General features: G+C 41.8%; 1 protein-coding gene across 1 annotated transcript in view; it reads right to left on the reverse strand.

The window, feature by feature from the left end:
- The window catches only part of LOC116704397 (transmembrane protein 132D), a 33,795-nt gene that overhangs the window by 3,680 nt on the left and 14,652 nt on the right, over positions 1-15,463 (reverse strand). Inside the window, exons 5-9 of the mRNA XM_032539834.1 lie at positions 13,248-13,391; positions 9,003-9,211; positions 2,729-2,909; positions 2,384-2,497; positions 2,036-2,227 (exon numbers count right to left, since the gene is read on the reverse strand). Of these exons, the coding sequence (XP_032395725.1) occupies positions 2,036-2,227; positions 2,384-2,497; positions 2,729-2,909; positions 9,003-9,211; positions 13,248-13,391 (840 nt within the window). The remainder of the gene's footprint in view (positions 1-2,035; positions 2,228-2,383; positions 2,498-2,728; positions 2,910-9,002; positions 9,212-13,247; positions 13,392-15,463) is intronic.

The raw sequence follows: 15,463 nt of genomic DNA on the forward strand, positions 1-15,463 counted from the left end.
AATGTAATAACTAACAATGCTGATTAATACTAGACTGGGTAAACACCTCAGCTGGTGATTTGATTTCACCCTGCAGCTCGGTCTGGAAACCTGCACATTTAATTCTCCTGCTTCAGTTCACAATTTTTCGGGAACCAATCACAAACTGGCTTATCTACCTGGCAAGCTATTGGCGGGTTCAACACGATGACCCTGTCGTGTTTACGTCACCCAGAATGTTGGTCTGATTGCAATACCATATGCAATATGCATACAGAGTCATTTGAGCTATGCCTGTCAATCACGCCTCTTTTGCAGAGAAAATACAGAGCAGACTCCCCAAACCAATGCTCAATCTCAAATCTGTTGAGCTTGGCCTGGTGATCTGGTGGTGACACATTTGTGATTAATACCACATTTCACCAAAACATTTCCAAAAGAATATTAATTAATATTTTTTTAGTCCAAACATACAGTGGCCGACGGACAAATGCCCTGCAACTTACAATAACACATTCAAATAGACAAAACACAAGCAAATTTAAGGAGAATTCCGGCTGATTTCATCACGTAGCTCTGTCGTTTGGAAATTTGAACTCCTGTCAGTAGCAAGAAAAACTAAAACAATCAGTGCTGCCTACACCGTGTTATCCCCCTGCTAGTTCTAGCACCCAACAGGTTAAAACAGGGCAAGTTTTAAACTTGTTTTTAACCTCTAAACATGTTCAAAATGTCATTACAAGTGCCTACCCATATGCAGTGATTCCTTCCGGGAGAACACAGTGAATCTGACACCACAGGGGAGCCAGCAGAGCAGAGCGGGCAGCTGCAGCAGGTCAAAGTTCAAGAGCCCACTGTTGCTTAGGGCGTTCTCACACCGACAGACTTTAGTTCGGTTGAAATGAACTAGAGTAGTAGTCTGAGCTAATAGCTCCTGTAGTCAGGTGTGTTTAGCAGTCTGCGACGCAGCAGAGACGCTAACTGTAGCAGCATGCAGTGTTTCTCTCACAGAATTAGACTGCGGTCAAGTTCTTGCGTGATTTGTAATGATGCATTTTGGTACGCTTGGATTTTTCCAAGTGTGAAACCAAACCGAACCAGACTTAACCAAACCGACCAAGGGCGAATCGCTCCAAGTTTACAATAACCCACCAATTGATTTGGACCAAAGCAAACAAAGTACAGGAGTGAAAACGCCCTTAGTTACCTATGTGCATGCGCAATTGCTCTCGAACTCTTGAACTTCAGCTCTCCTGGCTCCACTGTGGTGTCAGGTTACAGCCTGTTTCTACAATCATATCGATGAATCAGTAAATCAGGGTTAACTACACCTGCAATGTAGGGAATTCATTTGGCTTCAGCCAGCCTATGATTAAGTTAAACCTAAACACTAAATCAATACTAAAGTCTTATGTACAAGTTTTGATTTACATGCGAGAAAATCAAAAAAACAGCACAAGAAAAAAGGGATGTTTTTAGACTTTGCACACAAAGTCAAAATTATATCTGCAATGATAGCAGCTCACTACAATAGGGAAATAGGGAAATACAGTAATAGGCCTACTTGTTAAAAGCCAATAAATAATTACACAATTAGAATGAATGCAGACACAAAAGCATTGCAGGCGCTTACATTTGATATTTAATAACAGCCTATAGCAATCTGAATTCAGCATTTGTGTTTCTGCTCTTACGTAAGCCCCCTGATAAAAAACAAATCCTATGAATATATTCTCACAGTTTAAAAATCTGAATAAATGGATCCATGATGTACTCCTGATCATAAATAATCCCTCTATAGGCAGACACAAGTTTATAATCTCAAATTGAATTTATAACCTATTGTTACGTACAGGATTCACCACATTTGTTTATTTCTTGTCCCATCAGATTTTCACACACTGTTCAACTGGCCTTCACAAGTGTGGCATGGTTAAAATGAGTCACTGTAAAACTAACATAAAAAGGGCATTAAAAGAGACGAGCACCATCACAAACAGCTGAGCTGTACCCAACAGTGTTATGCTTTGTGCTTTACAATTTTCCAGTTACTTACCTGTTTGAGCTGAGTGATCATCTGCCTTGTGGTTGCTGTTGCGACAATGGCCCTGGTGCTCCCTGGACTGAGCTGCAGGGACAGAGAGAGCCCAGATACGAACTGCACCCCCAGCTCTGTCACACTCACTTTATCATCCAGCACCTTGATGCTCCTCTCAGCCAGGGCCGATGATGTCAGAGGGGACAGCACCTGCAACATGTTAAACCTCATCCAAACTGCAAATGGATATACATGATTGTAACATGCACTGCACCTGTTAAAATCACACGCATGCCCACACGCACACACTCACTCATGCACTCACACACTCACAGAAACCTAACCAAGATCACAGCCGTGGCTAACCTGTACAGTGGTAGTGCCCACAGCCCGTCCCTGCAGCACCACCCCATCCTGCACCCTGGCTACATCAGAATCTGCCACTTTTAGAGAAGAGCGTACCAGATTGGTCACATCCACCTGTCAATAAAAAAAAGAAGAGAAAAAAAAAGTTAATTGCATTAAATCCTTACCCAAAGCTGCTGCGCTAATTTATGATTATTATTGTTCCACTAATTCAGTGTCAAGCTGTTCTGGGCCATTGAATTTCTATCTATTTTTGGACAAACCCATTTAAGACTGGATAACCTAAATGCTGCTTAGTGTTAGCATGTTATCTTCAGTCAGACCGTTGTTTTAGAATGTTTTTACCTGCCAGTCAGGACCCAGGAAATACTCAACAGGGTCTGCACCAGTAAGCGGGTCAGATGGCGCCTCAGCATCGGTCTGGGCCATGAATGGTGTTAGCACCCTGAGTGTAGAGTGCTGGTACTGCAGCATGCAACCCCTGCCCTTCCTCATCTCCTCCTCTTCCTCACTGTCCCATGTCGACCTGACACACAAAGGTAACACAATAAGTCACATTAAAGGAATAGTTAAGGAAACATTTCTTTCTTTTTTGTTGCTTTTTTCGCAGCGAGTTGAATGATAAGATTGATATAATGTTCATACCCGTATACTAAATGTGAAGTCATAGTCAAGAGGCAGCTAGCTTAGCTGAGCATAAAGACTGGCAGCAGGGGGAAACAGCTAGCCTGGCTCTGTCCTAAGATAGCAGAATTTGCTGAGCAGCACCACTGAAGCTTATAAATTAACGCGTTATTAATCCTTAGTTTAAACATACAAAAGCCAAAGTGTATAAACGACAAGTTGTTGTTTAAAGGGATTATTTGATGACTTATTTTTTGGCAAAGTGCAGTGACTCCAAAAAATATCCATGCATGACCCTGTTTTTTTTACCTGGACACATCCAGGCTGGCTATATCCCACTGTCATTATGCTAAGCTAAGCTAAGCTAACCACCCGCTTACTTTAGCACACTATTTAGTGCACAGGCATTAAAGTAGTATCTTCTTCAAGAAAGAAGAAAAATGTCAAACTAATACTTAGTATGCTCATTTAATGCTTTTTGGCTTTATCTATGAAGGTTAATAAGGTGCAAAAGGTGAGAGCGCGTAGATGCGATGTGAGCACTTGTAGGATATGATTTGAGAGCTTGTAAAAAAGATCTGTACTTGTAGATGTGATGTGAGGACTTGTAGAATATGATTTGAGAGCTTGTACAGCTAAAATAGAACTCGTGGATGCGATGGTGGTACAACCACAGGTCAGGGATTACAGCCTCTTGAATCTCTTGCTGCGGCGAGTCTGCGCCCTCAACTTTTGCAACACTTCTTGCAATACATGTGGTGCAAAACTAATTTGTACCTGTGGACTTAGTCTGTGGAGCTCTATTCCAACAGGATGGCGGTCCGTCCGCGGCTGCAGGACCTGGAGCTCACCGCCAGTGTTTCAGTTTGAGTGTTAAGTATAACTAAAATGTATTTATAAGTGTGTTGGTTGGTTAGTTTGCTAACACTAGCTTGCTATTCCACCAACACTGGCGGTGAGTTCCAGGGGGGTTGTGCAGTTGCCACCGGGTCTGGAGCTCTCCATACCCCGCTGGAGCTCCGATCAGATCTGGTCGAGGTCGACAGCGAGGCTTTCTAGCGATGTTTCCACGCTGGCCGAGCCACACTGATGGCGGTCCGTGCGCGGCTGCAGGACCTGGAGCTCACCACCAGTGTTTCAGTTGGACTTTTAAAGGTGTTGAGATAATTAAAAGGTATTTACAGTTAGTTAGCTAACGCTAGCTTTCATGCTACATAAATAAGCCGGACAGAGACAGTCCCTCATCTGGCGATAGAAACCCTGCTGTTCCCGGCCGTCCTGTTGGCTCAGAGCTCTACAGACTAAGCCCAAAGTCCATCTCAAAGAAAACAATGTTCACAAACTGGTCCAAACAGCTCAGTTGTAGTCCAGCCTTTGCTTCCGTGACAAACACGTGTCACTTTGTAACAAATGTTATAATGCTCGCCTGGCTGCCAGCGTGGCATACCCTAATGCTCTGCTTCTGACTAGCAGTGCTGACCTAGGTACTGAGCATGTGCGACTCCCAACAAAAATGGTACAGAAGTGGATGCCTCACTCTGTGTGAAAAGAGGAGCTGCAGCAATGTGCAGTACAACAAAAATATGGTGTTTTTTGAAAATTGAACCACATAAACCTATTCTGGTACAACCTCTAAATACAATTAGGACCTTGAAAATGAGTATAATATGAGACAGAATTATGAATGATGTGTTATTGCATGCATTCTTCTACACAATTATGTGAAGTTACTGAAGTGTAAATTCAGTGTGATGTGAATTTTAAGAATCTGCTGCAAAACAGCATGTATTGTTTAACCAAGCTTCAACCAAATGACTGAATTATTGAGTAAACAGCATGAGACTCATACACAAAAAATATGCATTGTGCATAGTGCTAATCCCTCTTTATTTATACATAGGAGAGATAAGTAAACAACAATGACACGACAAAATCATACATAATCTGTGATGTGAACTCCTAAATGTTATTTTTAGTGGCCAGCAGAGAGACTATAAACTCAAGAACAATACTGGAGAACAGCAGTGTGGCTGTTAATGCTGTCGAGGCACAAAACATTTGCAGAGTGACCTTTCCTTCTAAATGAATTTAAGTTACATTAACCAGGATCCCACGGCTGACTGGTTTGTTTGTGGCCGATGAAGGTTAAGCTGTGAACCATCCTCGTACCCCTCAACAATGATCATTCTGCATCATTATTGTAGGCACAGCTGGTCTGTAGCGCACTGCACCACAGGTGTGCTGGAGGGCTGGTGGGTGTGCTTTTATACAGCAGGCAGAAATTCATCAGGAGCTAAAGTCCAAATAAACATCATTAATAAAGCTATTGCCTGAGGTCAGAACTTAACATGTGATGGCGATGCTTTATTAAATAAGTGTGACTCAACAGCAGGCAGTAAACTAACTCTTTCCTCATTCCTTTTGTCTATGGTTTTTAATTACTTTAGCAGAGAACTAACAGTTTTGACTTATTTTTGTCTTATATTTGTCTTTGATTGGATTCAAAGTACAAGGCTTTGAAATGTCAGCTTTTGTAGCATTTGTTTCACTGCCTTTTATATACTTACTGACTTGCTGATTTCCAAAAACACTTGAACACAAAAGTTTAAGATTTTATGTTGAGTCTGTTTGCAATGGTTACTCACTTTTTCAATTAGTTCTTTGATGACCCTTGAGACATTATGCATTCTATTAGCTTGCCAGCTGGCAGCCAATTAACATCAACAAATACCATCTTATTATACATTAAAAAGAAATTCTGTTAGAGTTAACTGATAATAGTGTTTATTTCAATCCATTTTGAATCCAACAAGTTTTTAAGTAACAGTAAAAACTTTACTGCATATACTAATCTGTTACAACCTGATGCTATACACCCACAAAAAGAAAAGAAAGCAAAGCAGGGGTTTCATCAATTCACAGTTTCTAAGTAAGTAAACTGGTTTTACATTTTGTGTACAAAGCCCAAAATCTAATACCAGTCTGTTTTGTCACTACCAATTAGACAGAAATTCCAGTTGTTTCTCTGCCACTACACACTGTAGCACACAGAAACACAACAAGCATGGCACAGAAAATTAGGCTGGCCATTACAATTACCATAGCAATTTCACATTTCTGACCTAGTATCTGTTTGTGGGTATTGAATGTTTTGTGAGATGAAAGCCTCAAAGAGTTTTTACCCCGGGAAACAGCCCATCAGTCGGCCATCATCATTAGTATTGAGAGAAAAAATAATGACTTTTACTGTAAGTATTGAGTGAAATCCCACTAACCTTTGTCTCCAGGGCAACTGTGTTGCCTCTACATCGTCCTACCCACTAATGCACCAAACCTACGTGTGATGGTTTTATGAGACTGACTGCATTTATAGTATGCAGACGGATATTAGAAAGCACACCTCTCAATAGGCTATAATCCAATTCAATATCACCACTGACTACAGACCTTACCAACAAAACTGATTATTATAAACTTCACAAAGAAAAATAAGATGTCTTGCATGGCTAACTCAGTGTACATCAGCACAGCGGATGCTTTCTCCTTTTAAATATCTCTACAGGGTCAACTGCTTTGACAAATGATGGGTTGTTTACAAATTTAAAAAAAAGTCCACCCAAACAAATTAAATTTAACAGGAAAAACAAAAATAACAAGTCTTTCCTGGAGAATTCAATCTTACAGCAAATTATTTTGGACTTGAAATGTCCTTGCTAAATTTAAGCCAAAAATATATATATATACAGTTTATTATAAAAAATGGTCGCAGTGAATCAACTCTTTATTTTTCGGACAACTGACGAAAGTGCGTTTGCAGACCGGCAAACGAGCGTGATACTTTTGATTTTCACAAGACTGTGGTCACAAAAAAACTTCTTTTTTTAGTCCTTCAGTCGGACGGCTTCCCTGACCACCGGTGTCCACCAGGGTGTTAGTGGGTTACCGCCCCATGAGGCACCTAAGACCCTAAGACCACAGCTCCCCTTCAGCAATGGAAACTTAGAACATTGTCCACTCAGGTTCAATGCCCCCAGCCTCACCACCAGATGGTGATCAGTTGACAGCTCCGCCCCTCTCTTCACCCGAGTGTCCAAAACATACGGCCTCAGATCGGATGAAACAATTATAAAATCAATCATTGAGCTTTGACCTAGGGTGCTCTGGTACCACGTACACTTATGAGCATCCCTATATTCTAACATGGTGTTTGTTACGGACAATCCATGACTAGCACAGAAGTCCAACAACAGACAACCACTCTGGTTTAGATCAGAGAGGCCGTTCCTCCCAATCACGCCTCCCCAAGTCTCTCCATCCTTGCCCACGTGTGCGTTGAAGTCCCCCAGCAGAACTATGGAGTCCCCTACTAGAGCCCCATACAGGACTCCATTCATGGTCTCCAAGAAGGCTACTCCGAACTCTTGTTTGGTGCATATACACAAACAACAGTCAGAGTTTTCCTCCCCATCACCCGCAGGCGTAGGGAGGCAACCCTCTCGGCCACCGGGGTAGACTCCAACGCAGCGGCGCTCAGCTGGGGGCTTGTGAGTATCCCCACACCCGTCCGCCGCCTCTCACCCTGGGCAACTCCTGAGTAGGACAGAGTCCAACAGGAGTACGGTTCCAGAACCAAGACTATGCGTAGAGGTAAGCCCCACCAGATCTAACTGGTAGCGCTCCATCACCCGCACAAGTTCCGGCTCCTTCCCCCACAGACAGGTGATATTCCACGTCCCCAGAGCCAGCCTCTGCCGCCCGGGTTTGGTCCGTCAAGGCCCCTGACCTTCAAACGCGCTGCCACATAAGTGGGAGCGCACCCGACCCCAGCGGCTCCTCCCCTGTGCCCGGCCAGGCTCCGTGGCAAACCTGGCCACCAGGCGCCCGCTGAGCAGGGTCACCCCCTCTCTGCCTCACTCACTCATGGGGTTTTTGAACCATGCTTTGTCTGGCCCCTCACCTGAGACCACTTTGCAATGGGAGACCCTACCAGGAGCACACAGCTCCAGACAACAAAGCCCTCAGGTTCATAGGGACACACAAACCTCACCACCACAAAAAGGTAATGGTTCCCGGAGAGGCATTCTCACTGCCATTGTGTAAAATTCGGATGCTTGGGCATGTGCCTTTGGACGCTAAAGGTCTGCTTTGATAAAGGTCTCCTTTAGCGTCATATCTAAACGCGCTTGTTTGTCACTTTTGACTCTCGGGACGTACGTTTTAGCTGACATGCGGCAAAAGAATGGGGCAGTTTGGTTAAGGGAAAGCAACGGGACAGGAACAACAGGATAGGAATCCCGGTCTCCTGGGTGAAAGTCCTGTGTTGTTTGACCCATCCACCAGCCCAACCACCCTCTTTACGCAGCATTTCAGGCTTTCATACTACTCCCTGCTGTTGTTGCTCTTAATACTATGTCATCTTAAAGCACCGCAAAGTTGCTGCTCTGCCAGGTGCGTTCCACACAGACGCTAAAGGGGGCTTGTTTTCGATGAGAGACACTGACCAAGCATCCGTATTTGACAAACGGGTTCTTTGACAAGCTACCGCTCAGCTTAATGTTAACTAGGATCTAAGTAACTTAGTAATTAGTCAGGGTGGCAACAAAATGTATAGATGCTGTATAGATTTAGTAACCTTATTATTGTCTTTTAAATTCAATTAACCATGGGTCATGTCTAACGTAAGCTATCTGTCATTATTATGTCGCAGGAAGTAAAGTTAGCCTAATGACTTGTTTAGGGTTGTCTTAATGTGGGACTTTGCACCACCTTTGCTTTCAACTATTGTGGTTACAAATATATTAAAAAGGTTTTTAAACCGTGTCCCCCTGTGTCTACTGTATCTGTATCTGACTCATAAAGCCGCAGTGTGCTCATGCAGCAGCACTTTTACAGTTTGAAATTATTTTTTTCACATGGCCCCCTTAGAATCAAGCTACAACAGGAGGTCTCACAACATCAGATGCAGCTGTTTGACAAAGAACTGGCTTGGCCTTACCTCCTGCTGCCTGTAGTAACAGGGACCCTCCAGCCCTTTATCTGGCTGAGCTCGGGGTCGGCCACATCGATGAGCAAGGGCAGGCGAGGCATCCACACACTCATCTCCAGCTGGGCACTCAGGAAACCATAAGTAAAGTTGACCATCACCCTGGTCTTCCCTCTTGTCTCCTTCCCGTTTACATACACATATTCACATCGCTCCGACACCTGGACAAGACAGAGAAGAAAAAAAGAGAAAGAGGTGAGGTAAATGAGACAATGTCCTGTGTTTGCATCTGGCCTGAAAACAAACACAGCCCTTTCTGTCTTGCATTTATGTCACTCTATAAACATTTATTTGATTGGGCAAGAAAGTGACTTTTAAAAAGTTCAGAGTCCTTTAAAATCACCGGGCTAGAGTTGGGACTGAACTGTCATCTTGTGATTTGGATACAACTTTTCCATGTAAAGCGCAATAGAAAATTAATAAGAAAGTGTTAGTAAGAGCTGACAAAGAGAGGAGAGGTGGAACAGAAGCACCAACAGAAATAAGCTAAAACCACACAAACAAACACATTTTATTAATTTAGTCTGGCCGAGGAATCACACAATGTTTCTGTTTGTGTCATGTAAATTCACAACCAGGGTCTCTATGAAACTGTTATGGAATATAAATTAGCTCTGCCTTACGACTGTTCCTGTAGTGCTGTGTGGTAGGCGGGAGCGTTGCAGTCCCCCACCAGTGAGAGCAATGAGGTGAGACACAGCAGTTGGTTTGTTTTATTTCAGATTGGAGGCCTATCTCCATTGCCGCTTTACTTATCTTAACAAACCAGTGGCTGCACAGCGGTAATTGCAGGGTACTAGACTGGAGAGTAGCGTGTAGCACAGGAGAGAGGGAGGGGAAAAGAGGGAGGCAGAGGGAGGAATGACGTTCAAGGTAAGTCAACTTGAACTCCTGTGAAAATCTTAACGGAGATCAGACTGTGAAGACCTTTTCCCATCATGCCAACTGGTCCAGACCAAAGTCTCTGATGTTTCCAGTGCAATTACATGTACTGTAGATGGGTTGATGGACAAAAAACATTAATTTTATAGGTCATGAAGAAGAGGAAGGAATGTGAGGGGTTTCTGTCGAACCATTTGGAGAATGAACAGATGCTTTGCCATCCTGAGGTAGAGATGGAGCATCCCCCACATGGGACAGCCCAGAGAGAATAAAGGATTTGGACTTTTGTGAAACATTGCGCATAACTGGGAGGCAAGAGGAGGTGTCAGTTGTGGTCCACACGTAGGCCTGCATGCGTTTGTAAATACTTCTTCAGTAAAAGTGTTAACGTTGTTCTATCACCTCAGGAATTTATTTCAGTCCAATGGTTAAAAGAACCTTCAAGAATATGCTAAAGAGGATAGTGTATAGTGTAAAGCAATTAGAATCTGAATTTGAGGTGAGGGCCTGAGAGCCTGAGGTTCCAGAAGAAGATGTATCCTCTTCACTACCCAAATGTGTTTTTAGAAATCTGAATGTTTTGTCTTCCATTGGTTTCCGTTCATTTCTGATCATTATGATAATCTATGTGCAATTTACAGTTGAAGCACAGTGAAGACTTCAAATCAATCTGCATTTAAGGACTTCTATCGCTATGCATTTATCATTTGTTCAAGTGATCTCATTGAGATATATTTTTCAAGAAAGACTTGCACACAAGAAACCATATAAAGTTTGAGCATGGACAACACACACACATTTAAAACAATACATACATACTTACACACCAAAAACAGTGGTTACTCATTAAGAAAAGTAACATTCAAAGCCTTCAATGTTTTCAAATCTTCAAAAGAAATGAGAAGTGTCTAAAAACAGTTTTTCCAAATTGGGTTTGAACAGTATACATCCAGCTGTATCTACCTATATACACAAAGCCTTATAGTGACGACCATATTGTAGTGTGAATAGAAGTACTTCCACTCTTGGTTATGGGTAACTAGAAGACAAAGTCACATGATCCTGCGGGGCCCCTGGTGGATGAGATATTAAAGACATATGGTTCTACCTGTATAGAATGCCTACAGTATTGGTCAAGATATTTTGGGTTTCCACAAAATGGTTCATTGAGTACAGGAAAATTGACAGGTCTGCCGCCACTCTCAGTTCTCTTAAATCAAGGCTAAAGACCTTTCTTGTTGATGTTGCCTTTCTTTAAATCATTTCTAAATCCCTATACTGAAGTTGCATTGTTAAAATTTTCTATCTCATCTGCTTTTGAATTTTTTGTTGTTTTTAACTGCTCTTTAATGTTTTATGTGAAGCACTTTGAATTGTCTTGGTGCTGAAATGTGCTATTACATAAAATGTTACAGGATGTATTCTTAATGGTCAATAAAAGTGAAAAAGTACACATATTTTGGGGTTAAAGATGCAACAATTTTAGATTAAATACTGGTAAAATGACTGTAATTATAGAGCTTCTCAGCATCTTTCAATTCATTACTTTGGCAGTTGTCTTCTGGAAAAAAACTTAGCCAGTTGCAAACTGACAAAGTTACTAACTAGCTGGTTCAGGAGTTGGTGGACCAAATCAGACTAAAATGGAGAGGCTCTTTCCCACTCTCTTAAAACTTACTAAACTTAGCACACCACCTCACACTCACAAAGCCAGTGGCTGCCCTGCCGTCTCATGGGATATGACAGAATTCCTTTTCTTCCTGTCTGGTATTTTCTTCCTTGTCACCCTCTCTCTGTTTGTAATGTCCCAATAACATGGATACATTACACAAAGGTCAAATCACTGTGCATATGGACCGAGTGCTTGGATCATGAGCTCAATCTCTAATGCCATATGGAAGAGGCTGCTTTTATCCATGATGCTTTGACACACATCCACACACACGCACACGCACACGCACACACACACACACACACACACACACACACACACACACACACACACTTGTTACATATGATGGTACAATGACAGTGGATGTTGTAAGAGTTATACACCAGAATGCATCTTGTTTTTCCAGTCAAACTAGGCCTGAATGATATATTCAATTCATATTGAAATGAAACATAGGAGAAACAAAGGTTGCAAATGTTTTTTGTATATAAAAAAGTAAATTTTTCCGTTAGTTTGACATGCATTCAGTGGATTATATATTATCTATGCATACTGTAGAGCGTGCATACACATTTAAGATCAAGTTTTTAAGTGGCATAAAGGCAAAACTCAACTGGGACAGCTGTGGCTCAGGAGGTAGTCTCACATAGCCAGACCTTCACAGACCTCCACAGTGCTAGAAGGTCTGGAAGCACATTTTCTCAACATTACTCTGTTATAGGGGAAAAATGCTCTGGCTTGTTTGTATTTCTGTAAACCAATCAGAATCGTATTGGGCAGCACTAAGCCCTGGATGCAACAACAGTGTCCTTGCTAAATTTTATAAATAGCTAAAGCGGAGGAGAATGCCGGCCAAAACAGTAGCTTTTACCCCAGTCTACATCCACTGAGTCATAAGGTTGGTGGTTCAACCCCGACTCCTCCGGTCACACGTGTCGAATTTTACTTGAATTGTAAAACGCTTTGTCCGGTAAGGTAGAAAGGCGCTATATTTCAATGAGGCCCATTTAACATTTGTTGAAAAATCTTGGAGATACATTGGACAGTTACATAGCTGCCATAAAAGGAAAGAACTGATTCTTTTTTTTTTTGAACATGCATTTATGTATATATGTGTATTTCCACAATTCTGGCAGTGCAAAAAACAGGTATAACGAGCCCAATCATAAATGCTATACATTTCATGTATACAATATTTCCTTTGTAAGGAGGTTATGTTATCGGTTCAGTTTGTTGGTTTGTTTGTCTGTTTGTCAGCAGGATTATGGGAAAACTACTGGCCCAATTGTAATGATTCATGGTGGAAGTATGTAGCATGGGCCAGTGACGACCCATTAAATGTTTGAGCGGAGCCGAATCACGGATGGATAGACAAATAAGTTTTCACACTGCGAGATAGGACATTTGGCAAAGGTCTGCACTCTGAGTGCCCTTTTAGTTCATGGAAATGATTACAGTATTTTAATCCAAGCTGATTAAGTTTGTGGTTATTTTTTTGTGATAAAATATTTTTATTTTTATTAAAAAATTAACAAACAATACACTGGGACATAGGAACGCGTCCCAGGACAAAAAAAAAAAACAGACAGGAAAGACGGTGAGGGAGGGGGAGACCCAAAACATTTGTGGTTGTAAAGGCCTACCCTGAGAACATCCTTGTCTGCAGACCTACAGTTGGTGTAGTTGGTCACATCGAGGACTGAGCCATTGGCCTCCACAGCCAGAATTTTCACAGGTACCGACACAGTTTTCCCCGTCAGCACAGCAGTATTCAAGATATCGGTGTTCTGTGCAGAAAGAAGGGCAAAAATAATCAGAACAGGGCACACTGATGGATTCATTCAAATACTTTTCAGTGGAGATTAAGATTAGCCTAGTTTAGTTTACTTGCTGGATGTCAGATGAAAGATAGGGAAATCAAACCCTTCCAAAGATGAATGGCTGTTCTAACTACATCACATGTTCAAAATCAACAAAGAATTCCGTTTATCCAGTCCACTTCTTCTTCACCCTCCTCACTCCACAGCAGCAGATATAGCAAGCAATAAGAGTCTTACTGTAAACAGTCTTGGATGTAATATTTAATACTACGTGTACTGTGCATTACCTTCCCTAGGAGCTGCTACCTGATCACATAGACGCCCAGCAACTGAGCAAAGCTATAGGTTCATTTTCATCATTCAGCATGTTCAATATGACTTAGCAGAATGTCTCTAAAACCCAAACTAGCATACTGCTATGTTATAAGGGTGAAAACTTGTTTTTTTTTTTTAGAAAAGACAGGCTTTTGACACGCTCTGATACATTTTTTTAAACATCATGCTAGACTTCTGTACAATTAACAATACATTCATCAGTGGTGGAATGTAACTAAGTATAACAGGGCTGCAGGAAGAGGTCCCACTCTACTTGAAATTCTGGTGTTTTTTTGCTTTCTACCTTCTGCAGCTTTCAGTAAAGGATATAAGAATACTTTCTACATCGCTGACAATCATCACTGTTTGTATAGGCCAGGGAGGACAGGCAGAGGGTGTAAAACACTGAGATACAAATAAATATTAATTTGTTTGGACAAATGTGCTAAAATAAATCTCTCTGTGACGATATTTATACAGTACATGTCAGTCTCTCACAAACTCGCACGCCTAGATGAAACTAAATCCTCGGCTGTATTACCTATACAGTAGGTCAACACCCAAAAACCCATCTTTCCACCTTATACTGTACATCTTTAACAATGCTTAGCCACAGTTTAGCTCTTCTACATCAAGCCTGATGTTACTTCATTTTTCGACTTTAACACCTCCTTCAACATGGATTTACAACTACTTTCCAGTTTACAAGATCTCTGATAAGGTCTTTTTAATTTGTTAAAGGTAGTGGCACTGTGTGTGTGTGTGTGTGTGTGTGTGTGTGTGTGTGTGTGTGTGGTGTGTGGTGTGTGTGTGTGTGTGTGTGTGTGTGTCTAAGGAGCTCTGGGTGATCAGCAAGTTTTTTTTTCCTCCTGATGCTTGTGGATCAGGCAGCACTCGGCAGATGTTCCCCGGCAGCTTCACATTCTGTAGGCTTGACAGCTGCTGACCGCAATTCAAAAAGGACATGCTGTAGTTCGGACTGCAACACTGACCCAAACATAAGCCACTGGATCGGGGGTAGCACAAAATCAGAAAGCAATATCAGCGCTCCGCGGTGCTGCCAGTGGCACACTGAGAAATCTCAACGTCTGATGTTTCCGAAAGCTCCGCAGCAATCTGGCTCACAGTGATCAAGTTCAGCACAAGTAGCTCAGCTCTGCTTTAAATCTGCTTCTTCTCTGAAAACAGTGTTATATTTACACTCGGTGGCAAGCCTTGGTGTCGTGCCTTCATTCATTGCTCCACTTACTTGTTCATTCAGTGAGCGCTGAATCCTTTATAGGGTTAAGGGAGCTCAGAGAGTTTTTTTTTTCTGTAAGGAAACATCTACCTTGCCCTTTCTTCACTTTCCTTTAGTGTTGAATGTAATAAATGTATATATTCTGGTTGTTGTGAAGCTTTTGTTTATTTACATCTGCAGTGGTGGAGTGGTTCATATGTGGTTTTTAACAGTAATTTGTTCTTCTGCAAACATAAAGCACAACAACTTTAAAGAAAAAGAGCCAAAGGCTACTTACAAAATACATCTATTCACTTCACCATTACGTGAAAATGGAAAAATCCCCATGGGAATCCTCTAAGGGACTGTCATGAAAACACATTTGCTCTTCAATGTATGCTTGATTCACGTTGACTACTGCGCCATGAAATAGCCTTCTAAACCTCCTGCAAAAAGTAATATACACCTACTGTACCTTATAATTTCTGTGGGTTTTCCAAAAATG

Source organism: Etheostoma spectabile, chromosome 16 (assembly GCF_008692095.1).
Source record: "Etheostoma spectabile isolate EspeVRDwgs_2016 chromosome 16, UIUC_Espe_1.0, whole genome shotgun sequence".
Classification (NCBI taxonomy): domain Eukaryota; kingdom Metazoa; phylum Chordata; class Actinopteri; order Perciformes; family Percidae; genus Etheostoma; species Etheostoma spectabile.